Source organism: Corythoichthys intestinalis, chromosome 18, assembly GCF_030265065.1.
Source record: "Corythoichthys intestinalis isolate RoL2023-P3 chromosome 18, ASM3026506v1, whole genome shotgun sequence".
Classification (NCBI taxonomy): domain Eukaryota; kingdom Metazoa; phylum Chordata; class Actinopteri; order Syngnathiformes; family Syngnathidae; genus Corythoichthys; species Corythoichthys intestinalis.
The window spans coordinates 46,840,636-46,853,410 of NC_080412.1; the positions used below are offsets into that span (position 1 = coordinate 46,840,636).

Below are 12,775 nucleotides of genomic sequence, written 5' to 3' on the forward strand. Positions count from 1 at the left end.
CATTCGAGGACATCTTCCATGGCCGCAGCGTTGCATAACTGAAGTGTCTGGGTCATTCTGACCACTTTATCTAAGTGCCTTTGCTTACACACGTGTATTTAGTTAGTTCCACCTACATGCTCACACATAGCCAATCAAAATCACATGGGGGGCTCCAGCTTGCTTTCCCCCTCCCTTTAGGGCGGCACCTTTCTGTGTTAGGGCAAGCCCCTAATAAAAGAAAGAGCAAGGAGTTTAGTTTAGATCAATTTTGGTGACTGAGCAGCGTAATCTAGCATTTCACTGTCTAGTCCCTCCTTGCTCTCCTTGGCCAAGAAAACAGAGTGTCTTCTCTCCTTATTTTTGGGTAATTTTACGAATGTCTACCTAAGGATCTATTTTTGAACTTGACAGATCTTTACCAGATTGATACGCCTAATATATTTGTATCTTACTGTATATATGGAACAATCAATCTGGCTTGCTGAATTACAGAGGCCCCCTCCTTCCCTTCCTCCATCAACTGCTTCACTTACTACAGGCAATGGATGGAGAAAAGACTACAAATGCAGTGGACCGCTACCAGTAAAGAACGTTAATTGAAACACAAAATGAGGACCGACCCAATCTTTCAGCCAAGCTCATGTAGACGGGATCCACGCGTCTCATGGTCTTCACCAGGTCTTTCCTCCTGAATTTGATCTCCACTGTTCCCTCGGGCTCCAGCACTCCACCTCTGGGCACACGAGAACTTTCAGCGGACATCGTAGACATGAATCCGTCCGGGATCGGAAGCCACTCACCGGCTGTCCTTGTCGGCGTACATCTCCATGTGTCGAGGGTTGATGGTGGGATCGATGACCACCCAGGAGCCTCCCCGCAGCTCGGCCTGCGGAGGGATGTAGACCAGCACGGGCTGCTTGTACTCCCGCAGCCCGTCTACAATATAGGCGCCAAACTTCAACACCTGGTCGTACATGTCTAAAAGGATAGCACCCAAAAAAAAGAAAGGTCATTCACTGCCTGCCCATATACTATACAGTTCGTATATACAGTGGTATGAAAAAGTATCTGAACCTCTTGGAATTGCTCACATTTCTGCATAAAATCACCATTGAACGTGATGTGAGCTTTGTGAAAAATCACACAGATGAAAAAACTGTCTGCTTTAACTAAAGCCACCCAAACATTTATAGGTTTTTATATATTTTTTTTTTGTTTACATCTTTTGAGTTTTTTAACAGAGTTCAGAACATCTCAGCCAAAACGAAAGTAACAGAATAATCTTATTCATGGTCCGTTTGGTAACAGCGGAAAGGTAAACGCTTGGTCTTTGTCTTAATTCCAAAGTTGTGTTTGGCTGTGTCATAAACAGGTCCTTTATCTTTTTTTTTACTCAGACCACATATACATCACATAACATACACCACAAAACCTGGCAGCCCTTTAAGGACTATCTAGATCAGCGGTCTCAAACCGACTCCACAAAGGGCCGCAGTGGGTCCTGGTTTTTGTTCCAACAGATCCAGCACAAACAGTTCAACCAATGAGGTTTCTACTAACATAAGCAGCACCTGATTGCAATCAACTGATTACACTTGTAAGAAACCAGATTGGTGAAAAGGTATTTGTCTCGTTTGGTTGGAATGAAATCCAGTACCCCCTGCGGCCCTTTGAGGACCGGTTTGAGACCACTGATCTAGATGGACTCACACTCTCTCAAGAAAGTGACTAGAAGCCCTGCCCCCCCCCCACTTCCCTTTTTTAATTTTTTTTTTTTTTTTTTGGTCAAATTTAGTTAGTTTAGTTATTAGTTAATTCAACTTTTATTTTGAATTTTTATTTATTTCTTTAAAAAATTTTTTGTTATTATATCACTGCTACCAATTGTATTATCAAACTTCATGTGTTTTGTTTCTTGGTTATTATTCTTTCATTTATTTATGGTTAAACTTATTTCCATTTATTTTTGTGTAGGTGTGTGTGTCGTTTCCCTGTGTTTGTTTTTTTTTCGTGAGGTTTTTATATTTTAATGAGGAGAATATGCAAACAATGACAGAAAGGGGAAAAAGAAGTCAACCACCACATTTAATATTTGGCAGCAATAATTTCAACTAGACGCTTTCTGTTGCTGCAGATCAGTCTGGCACATTGATTTTGGCCCATTGTTCTCGACAAAACTGCTCTAGTTCAGTTAGATTCCTGGGATGTCTGGCTGTCTGTTGGTCATGCCACAACATCTCAATGGGGTTCAAGTCTGGACTTTGACTTCGCCACTCCAGAAGGTGTATTTTGTTCTTCTGAAACCATTGTGAAGTTGATTTACTTCTGTGTTTTGGATCATTGTCTTGTTGCAGCATCCATCCTCTTTTTAGTTTCAACTGTCTGACGGACAGCCTCAGGTTTTCTAGCAAAACATCCTGATAAACTTTTGAATTCATTCTTCCATTAATGATTGCAAGTTGTCCAGGCCCTGAGGCAGCAAAACACCCCGAAATGCTACCTCCACCCCGCCTCACGGTGGGAATAACGTGTTGATGTTGGTGAGCTGTTACATTTTTTCTGAACACATGACGTTGTGTGTTACTCCCAAACAAACTTTGGTTTCATCAGTCCACAAAATATTTTGCCAAAACTTCTAAAGAGTGTCCACGGGCCTTTTTTGCAAACATTAAATGAGCAACAATGTTTTTTTATTTTATTTTTTTTAGTTTTTATAGTTGATGTGTGCACAGAGATATTGGACTGTCCCAGTGATTTCTGTAAGTCTTTAGCAGACACTCTAGGGTTCTTTTTGACCTCTCTGAGTATTCTGCGCTGAGCTCTTGGCGTCATCTTTGGTGGACGGCCACTCCTTGGGAGAGAAGCAACAGTGCCGAACTCTCTCCATTTTTAGCCAACTTCTCTGACTGTCGATTGATGAACATCCAGACTTTAAGAGATGATTTTGTATCCTTTTCCAGCTTTACACAAATCAAAAATCCTTGATCGCAGGTCTTCAGACAGCTCTTTTGAACAGACAATGCTTCTCATTCTTACCAGGTGTGTGTTTCATAGTGGGTAGGGCAGCTTTAGTGGGCACACAACTGGCTTAAATTGTTTGGTAAAAATTGGTTTCAATGGCTCTTTAAGTCTCCTTAGGCAGAGGGTTCACTTACTTATTTTCCCCCCTTCTGTCATTGTTTGCATGTGATCCTCAAAAGAATATGAAAATCTATAAATGTTTGGATGGTTTTAGTTAAAGCAGACACTGTTTTTACATCTGTGTGATTTTGAGAAAGATCAGATCACATTTGATGGTGATTTTATGCAGAAAGGTGAGAAATTCCAAAAGGTTCAAAAAATTGTTGGCAACGTCAACTCAATATTTGGTTGCGCATCCTTGAGAAGAAATAACAGAAAGCAATCGCTTCCGACAACCATCAACTAGTTAATGCACATCTCAGAAGGCATTTTGGACCACTCTTCTTTTGCGAACTGTTCCAGGTCTCTCAGATTTGACAGGTGCCTTCTTGCAACAGCAATTTTGAGATCTCACCATAGTTTTTAGGATGATTTCGAACCGGACTCATCGATGGCCACTTCAGAATTCTCCAGGGCTTTGTCCCCCAACCATTTTTTGGTGCTATTTGAGTTATGTTTTGGGTCATTGTCCTGTTGGAACACCCATGACCTCTGACACAGACTTTTCAGACTCTACACCCTACATTCCCACCCAAAACATTTTGATAGTCTCCATATTTGATGACTCCTTGCACACTAACATGGCACCCAGTTCCAGAGGCAGCAAAACAACCCCATAAAAAAAAATCATTGGACCTCCACCATGTTTGACAATAGGCACTGTGTCATTTTCTTTGTGGGCCTCATCCTTTTTTTGGGACTGGTCTCCAACCATTTTTTGGTGCTATTGATATGTTTTGGGTCAATGTCCTGTTGGAACACCCATGATCGGCCCAAAACATTTTGAGTCTACATTAAAGATGCCGATCGATCGGCATCCCGATCAATCGGGTCCGATCACGTCATTTTCAAAGTATCGGAATCGCCAAAAAAATATCGGACATGCCTTTTTAAATTATATATATATATTTTTTTTTAATTAAATTGTTTTCTAATTGTAGGTAACGTTACAGACAAAATGTCTTACACTCATCCCCAGTCTTTAGTTTTGTCTTAAAGTAGGGCTATCAAATTTATCGCGTTAACGGCGGTAATTAATTTTTTTTTAATTAATCACGTTAAAATATTTAACGTATGTAACGCATGCGCTGCATGCCCACTCACGCATTGTCGCGTTCCATCTATAATGGTGCCGTTTTACCTATATACAGAGAGCTAAAAGGAAGCGTAAAATGAGTAGAGTGAATTTTGGCAGTCTTTGGAGCCTTTTTTTAATTGGCTAAAGCCTTACAATCCCTCCCTCAACAATTAGAAATATCGTGGGAAGCAATGTGGGGAAGAAAGGTAAGTAGTTGATCTTTTTCTTAACACCTTATATTATTTACCAACGCAGAGAAAATATATCAATTGGTGCCACTACGCACAGTCATGGTTGCACTTCCCATCATGCATTTGGGCAGAACAGTTAAATGGCTACAGTATCATTTACTGAAAGCTCAACAAATACACTAGATGGCAATATTTAGTCACAATATACAAAGTCAGATTTATCCTTTAAGAATTACAAGTCTTTCTATCCGTGGATCCCTCTCACAGAAAGAATGTTAATAATGTAAAGGCCATCTTGAGGATTTATTGCCGTTATAAACAAATACAGTACTTATGTACTGTATGTTGAATGTATATATTCGTCCGAGTTTTATTCATTTTTTTCTTAATGCATTGCCAAAATGTATATGATCGGGAAAAATGATCGGGAATGATTGGAATTGAATCGGGAGCAAAAAAAAAAAAAAAAAGCAATCGGATCGGGAAATATCGGGATCGGCAGATAATCAAACTAAAACGATCGGGAGCAAAACAACATGATCGGAACAACCCTAATTTTAAGTCTACATATTTCATGACTCCTTGCCCACTGCAGTGGCAGAAAAAACGAACGAGGACTAAAGAGAAAAGAACTGAGAGGTGCATTAATTTCTGTGAGAAAATGTTGTATTTTCTGGGGAAAATTCCAGGATTGCCATGGATTTCCTCCATGTTTAAAACAACCTTTTCATAAAATGTATTTTTCGTCTACAGAAGATTTCGTATATCTTGAGGGCCACTGTATTTTAAAAACAAAAGGGGGAGGGGACAACATCTCTTTGGAGACATAACGTTTCTCAGCATCCATACAATCAGGCAAGCACCTTTCATTCCGCCAGAGAAGCCCCTCCAGTTGGCAAACACAAAGAGAGGCAGACCCTCTCGGTTCAGGTCCTTAATAGCTTGGGCTGTTTTGAAAGCCGAATCAGGGAACCACACCTGCCCCGCCTGCTGGATGATCTAAAGACACGCATCACGACATCACAATCAGTCAAGCTACAGACCCAACACTTGACAAAATACAGCACCTGACCCGCCTCACCTTGGCCTCCGAATCCAAATTAGCCGGATCAGCTGGGATTGACAGCTCCACTGACCTCGTTTCCACAGCAACCACTCCGGTCGGTATCCCACCCAGTCTAAGGAAATACATCATTAACTCATTGGACGCCATTGACAGTGTTAGACTGTTTTTACGTTGACCGCACAGTAACTTTGGCATATTACCACATACAACACTCAAACCAAAGAAATACACCTTGTAACTGCTTTAAAGTGATTTCATAAGTGAACTCATGGGCATGGGCTGGCAACGACGGTTTGCAGACATTCCATGCCAAGTTCAAATGAATTTGACGTCTATCGCGAGCAGTGTTGTTAATCTTACTTTAAAAAAGTAATTAATTACAGTTACAAATTACTTCTCCCAAAAAGTAATTGCGTTAGTAACTCAGTTACCTGAGTTACCTACCTACCTAGTGACCATCTCTACGGGCCTCCGTAAAGTTGCGCCCCCATCAGACGCAAATTTAGATAAAAATGATGTTAATGGTTTGTGCTGCAACAGTTTTGTAGATACAGTATTATGCTTTTATTGAGACATTAATTACGATTGGGGACGTCACTCGTAGCTTTTTCTTAGCTTAGCTCCCGCAGCTAATAGAGCGTACCAACTCTCTCAATAACAGGGGGGTGTCCTAACAAGGCTAGCTCCAACGTAGCACAAACAAATTCGGGTCCATTTTGCAGTAAATTAAGGGGCTTGAGATATTAATTTCGAGTGATGACATCCCTCTAAGCCCCCAGTGCCAGAAAGGCGCCTTCAAATAAAATGTATTATTTTTATTATTATTATTATTAATTCCAATTGATGCGGAAATTTGGATTACGTCGGCAGCGAAGGACCAGAACTCTTTCGTGTACATGTTTTTGGATAGTTATTATGAGACTTAGGGACTACTTAGGGGTACGTAAAATTTTTATGAATGATTATTTTTATTGTTCATGTTTTTACATCTGTTTAGCATTTGAAAATTGTCTCAAATATTCTATACTTTTATTTTCCCTTATTCATTTTTATTGTTTTTTAACCTTACATCTGCTACAATGTTTTTAATATGACTGTACTGAGACGTTGAGTGCCAGAAAGGCACTTTCAAATAAAATGTATTATTCTTTTTTTTTTTTTATTATTATCATTAATTCCAATTTACGCAGAAAATCGGGTTATGTCGGCAGCATAGGTCCGAAACACGTTCATTACCTGGGGACTACCTGTACATGTTTTTGGATAGCTATTTTCAGATTTAGCAGGTATTTAGGGGTAATTTAGGGTTAATTCCAATTTATGCAAAAATTCCTGCGTAGGAACGTTACTCGTTCGTAACCCGGGGACTACTCTGTAGTCCGGTCCACGTGATTTGTAATTGCCCCAAATCTGGCCCGCAAGCTAAAATGAATTTGCCACCTCTGATCTAACACACTGGCTTTTGACAAGGTCATTTGGACAAGGAATCCATATGTTTAATTGTGTCATGATAGTAGCTTACCGAGCTCTGCCCACCACCACACTCTGAGCCCATGGCTGCATCATCTCCATGAAGGAGCCGTGGTCAAAGAAGCCACTCTGCCAGGAGCCCTTTGGGCCTTCATAGAGATTGAAAGGAAGAGAAACAGTCATTTGCAGCACATTTGAAGTTGAATCCCTCATTTTCTTCGTTACATTTCACAAGATTCTCCTTAATACAGAGGAGGCCGCGTGTGGCTTCTCTCTATATCAGTAATCTTGGCATGAAAGGTGATGGATGATTGGACACAAAAGGCTTGCGAAGCTGTTTTTCCTGCTGGCTAACATGCCATAGACTGCGAGGTTACCGTTCAATTAAGCCCTGCCGCTCGACGTGTGTGTGCCTCTTTCCGCACAATCCTCCGACAATATCTCTGTGGTCTCAAGCTATAATTACACTGTTACAGGAGCGCCACAGTCCTAGCTCGCTCGCAGTGTGGAAACACATCCACATCCATTTCGGCGCTATCTTGATCTTGTCTCTTCGAGCGTGATAGCAGCGGACTAGACTCTTTCTCTTAGTGGCTGCCTAGAGCCTTTCTTAAAATGAATAATTGCAACTTGTAACCCACGGCACATTTGCGGAACATGATGAATCTTTATATTTACTTTAGGTAACAAAAAGAAGAAATCATTGTCATGGCTTGTGTCCTAGATAGTTAGACTACCTGCACCATACTGCATACTTGGACTTAAAAGCTAGAAAGATTGAGAAGATACAGTGCTGGCCAAAAGTATTGGCACCCTTGCAATTCTGTCACGTAATGCTCAGTTTCTCCCAGAATATGATTGCAACTTCGTCACTCATACGACGCCGGTGTTTAGGATGTTCTTCAAGCTAGGCTGCGCTCCAGGCTTGCTTGTTTGGAAACACACAGGAAGATGTTTTCTTTATCTTGGCAAGAGAGAATATGCAATGTTGCGTTAGACTTTAAAGGTCAATGCTGAGTGATCATCACATACGAAATGTAACTCGTAGCGTTAGCGTAGCAGTCCCTTTAGCATTAGCGAGCATCCTCTTTAACAACTTTTTTTTAATATACATTTCATCGCGTCCAGGTGGGTATGATTACTTGAAAATAATTCACCGTTTTTCTGTGTATTATAATCGCGAAGTTAGAGTTCTACTTGTAGACGCTAAATATTTGCTTATCTGTCAATGTTCATTCCAAATTGTTGGAAACCTTTATATTTATTCATTTTTGGACGAAAACTTTTGAATTTTACTAGGGCTGTCAAAATTATCGCGTTAACGGGCGTTAATTAATTTTTTAAATGAATCACGTTAAAATATTTGACGCAATTAACGCAGCTCAGACAGATTTAAATGACAGTCCAGTGAAACGCTCACTTGTTGTGTTTTATGGAGCTTTGCCGCCCTCTGCTGGCGGTTGGGTGCGACTGATTTTATAGGTTTCGGCACCCATGAGCATTGTGTAAGTAATTATTGACATCAACAATGGCGGGCTACTAGTTTATTTTTTGATTGAAAATTTTACAAATTTTATTAAAACGAAAACATTAAGAGTGGTTTTAATATAAAATTTCTATAACTTGTACTAACATTTTTCTTTTAAGAACTACAAGTCTTTCTATCCATGGATTGCTTTAACAGAATGTTAATAATGATAATGCCATCTTGTTGATTTATTGTTATAATAAACCAATACAGTCCTTATGTACTGTATGTTGAATGTATATATCCATCTTGTGTCTTATCTTTCAATTCCAACAATAATTTACAGAAAAATATGGCATATTTTATAGATGGTTTGAATTGCGAATAATTGCGATTAATTAAGATTAATTAATTTTTAAGCTGTAATTAACTCGATTAAAAATTTTAATCGTTTGACAGCCCTAAATTTTACTGATGAAAACATCCGAAGAGTCTTCAACTAAATTTGTTTTCGGGAAGACGACGAATTAATTTTGAAATGACTAAAGGGCCGTTTACATGGTGACGCTGCGACATCAAAACGTAACGCCTGGTAAGACTGCACTGCCACCTAGGGCCTGGGAGGGATACTACATCATTTTCACATGGAATTGCTATATTGTTCGAATGGAGACGAAACCAAAACGGAACCATGTAAATGCAAACATGATAATGGATAAAAAGGATAGTCACCATGTAAACAGCCCCTAAAATATGACTAAGACTAATAAGTATTTTCGTCCAAAAGATCAAGACGAAAATTAAAAAAGGCTGCCAAAGACAACTCTGCACGGAAACAAAAAAGAACATCAACTTAAACATCAAAAGGCTTTGATCTATGTTTTCAGACCCCGGCACTCACTTTGGTTAGGACGGCCAGCTAGCATCCAACGAGGGTCATAAGGTGCCTTTGTTGGCACAAATTCAACAGGCCTGTCTATGGGATCCTTCGCACTCAAAATGGGCACCGGACTAAATTTACACTGAAAAAAATAGTTATTATAAAAGACAATCAGTTAATTGATCACACATTAGATATCAACTCAAATCAACAAACTCTGCACGTTACCTTTGGCATGTAAGAGAGCCACTCCAAGAGAGTGAAGACCCCCTCAAAGTCATCACAAACAGTGCTGTGGGTCACACCGTTGTTGTGCATGATTTGGATTCCTCCCAGCTGGTTATTGGACGTGTAAACCTCTCTTCCTAGCACCTGGCATGGGATACAAACAGCATAAACGTGATTATTATTTAGCCCTGCCCTTTATAAAACTACAATGAAGGGCCTTCCATGGAAATAAAAGCGCTAAGCTTTTTATGGAGGAGCTTGGAATTCTTAAAATCAATCTGGGGAACTTTGATAGGTGAACTTGCGTCCACCTCAACACAGGCGGTCCAGGCTTAAATGGTCCCCTGGACAAACACCCATAAACGCTTGCTAGGATTGGGACCATACACTATGATGCCAAGGTCATGGAATGATACAATATCAAAAAATGTAAAAAACAAACTGTCATTAAAACCATTCACAGTGGTATGTAAAAGTATCTGAACCTTTTGGAATTTCTGCACAAAATCATGATCAAATGGTGATGAAAATAAAGTGTCTGCTTTAACTAAAACCACCCAAACATTTATAGATTTTCATATTTTAATGAGGATAGCATGCAAACAATGACAGAAGGGGGAAAATATGTGAGCCCTCTGCCTTATGAGACTTGAAGCGCAATTGTAACCAATTTGCACCAAACATTTTAAGTCAGGTGGTTGCCCAAACACTGATGAGCATGGGTGAAAGTGGGCCAGAGCGGTCAGGAACTTTCCATTTATTTGATTCCACGGACGGCATGGAGGTTTCCCCAGCTGCTGCAGTTATTTGAGTCTGACGATGATGAATCACGTCAATGTGCGAAAGCACACAGCAAAGCAAAACGCCTGGAATCATTTATCCGTTCAATTGGCTGTAATACTGACATGTGATCAGCAGAGATAGTTAGCTCTGATTGGTTCAAATTTGCAGGTCTTCTGGATCAGCAAAAAAAAAAAAAAAGGTTGTTGAATTGATGCGACAAAAAAAGTGCAATGCAACATAAAATGGATCAAATTTTTAAGAGCAGGGAAAGAGTTGAAGGGGCTTATTTATCATATTTAGTTTTATTTGCTCTGATGGGGAGGTTCAGAACATCTTAGCTGTCAATGTGCACTTTGGACTTAAATTTGTTCATTTATGTTACGCTACTTATTCATTTCCTTATTATTTAAAACAGAATGTTTGCACAATCTTCAAAATATATTCCATTTCACTCTGCATAATATAAGTCATTTGTACTTATTTTTCTGAATTTATGTTACTTACATCTTTGTTATTACAAAAATAAAAAAGTAAATGTAAAAGTAAATGTTTAAATTACCTTCAATTTTAATATACATCCTATGTTCTTAGGAGCTGGAGGTTGGGGTTATTGCTGTTTTTGTTAACTTTTATTTTTCAAATCATTGAATGTGTTATAGAAATACCTGCGCTAAAAATTTTTCTTTGCATTGCAGTAGTTTAACAGGTTTTACCCACCAACCCCCCCCACCCCCACCCAAAAAAAAAATGACAGAAAAAAAATATATATATAAAATTTCTGACTTCGTAGCGACCTTCGCGTCGGGGAGTTCCAGCAAGAAATTCTAGCCACTTTCACCCCTGCTGATGAGTGATTTAAAGCTGCCCGCTAAAAACACACTGGGTGAGAATTGTCTTAATGAGAATGTCTGATGTGCATCATGGCTCGGTCAAAAGAGCACTGAAAACCTGCGATCAAGGATTTTTGATTTGTATAAAGATGGGAAAGCATACAAAACCATCTCTAAAAGTCTGGATGCTCATCAATCGTCAGTCAGAGAAGTTGTCTACAAATGGAGAGAGTTTGGCACTGTTGCTTCTCTCCCAAGGAGTGGCCGTCCACCAAAAATGACGCCAAAAGTTCAGCACAGAACACCAATTCATTATTTTTCAAGCTTTTTATCTGAGTTTGTTCCACATGATATGATGTCTGAGTGAGTGCTCGTCCGAGAATGGTGATTCCATACTTTTCGCAAGGGGTTGTAAGTGGGAATTGTGCTCATGTTACAAAATGGGTGGTGGCTACTCGCGGTAAAGTTGCTAGGTCAGTAAAATGTTTATTGGCTATATGGCTCAAATCACGTAGTAGTGCATCCTAGTGGTATTTTGCCATCCACGTGAAGGGAATAGTTACCTTTCTCGCAGACACCATAAAATTGTTTGCATTAGTCTAACACATTCATTATGGTTAAGCATTTAACCATGGTTTGAGGGACGTCACTCCATGCCCTTTGACACAGTAAAGTGGATCACCTTATCAGCCCTCGCCTGATAAGGGAAGGAAAGGACGTCAATGGCTCTTCGGTGGGTCGGGGCACTCTCGCCCTACCGAGGCAACAAATTGATAGCGCGGCGCCTTTGACGTCAAGACATGCCTCAGTTGCCGTGGCAACCATGTCCCAGCCACAAAAGATGACACACGAACTTGACCGCCCAAACCTGCTACAGAAGGATGATCCCAAGACAAGACCCAGGCACGCCTTCCGCCCGGCCCACTCAACCCGCACTTTTCAAAAGACTGAACATTTAGCGAACAACTGTCGCTTCTCGGGGACATTTCGATGTATCCGTTGTTTACTGACCCTGAATCCAGCATTGCCTCTCCGTCATCTGTTTTGCCTTGCTTTTTTTTATCACCGTCAACGAATAAATTGTCAACCTGTTTTCCGTGAGCCTTGTTCAAACTTTTGGAACTTTGAGTCGGTGCAAAGGGTTAACACCGGAGTGAACGCGCGGAGGTTGGCCTCGCCGGCCGACTTGCTAGGACGGCAACAGCGGAACGCCATCTGGTGTTGCTGTAGCTGTTCCGGTGGCTTGGCCGGGGTGCCGAATTCCTTCACACGCATGCCTTATAGCAGGGGTCTCCAAGCTTTTTTGCATTACGGACCGATGTTATTTGGGTCTTTTTTTTACGGGCAGGTGTTCTGAGAAATTTAGCAACCCATCAAAAATTGCAACGATGCCGTTCTGCGCATGCGTGTAACATTAAACATAGCCGCAAAATGCGCAAATGCAGCGATTCGAAAGTAAACACTACAAACATTCTTGAAAGAAAGGAATATTACCTTAAGTTTGATCATGAAAGGACTTGTAGAAAAGTTCTCCTCAGATACATCCTGCCATGTAAGCTGCACACAACAACTTCACACCGCTCTCACCATTAACGACTTCGCCTGTCATTAAACATTAA

At 40.3% G+C, this 12,775-nt stretch overlaps 1 protein-coding gene across 9 annotated transcripts in view; it reads right to left on the bottom strand.

Annotated features, from left to right (window-relative positions):
- acaca (acetyl-CoA carboxylase alpha) overlaps positions 1 to 12,775 on the bottom strand; it is a 102,125-nt gene that overhangs the window by 13,989 nt on the left and 75,361 nt on the right. For all 9 annotated transcript variants that reach the window (XM_057820071.1, XM_057820069.1, XM_057820072.1 and 6 more), the window contains 7 exons: positions 9,544 to 9,687; positions 9,337 to 9,457; positions 7,020 to 7,116; positions 5,513 to 5,609; positions 5,295 to 5,430; positions 783 to 960; positions 603 to 715 (listed from right to left, as the gene is read on the bottom strand). In XM_057820071.1, the coding sequence (XP_057676054.1) occupies positions 603 to 715; positions 783 to 960; positions 5,295 to 5,430; positions 5,513 to 5,609; positions 7,020 to 7,116; positions 9,337 to 9,457; positions 9,544 to 9,687 (886 nt within the window). The remainder of the gene's footprint in view (positions 1 to 602; positions 716 to 782; positions 961 to 5,294; positions 5,431 to 5,512; positions 5,610 to 7,019; positions 7,117 to 9,336; positions 9,458 to 9,543; positions 9,688 to 12,775) is intronic.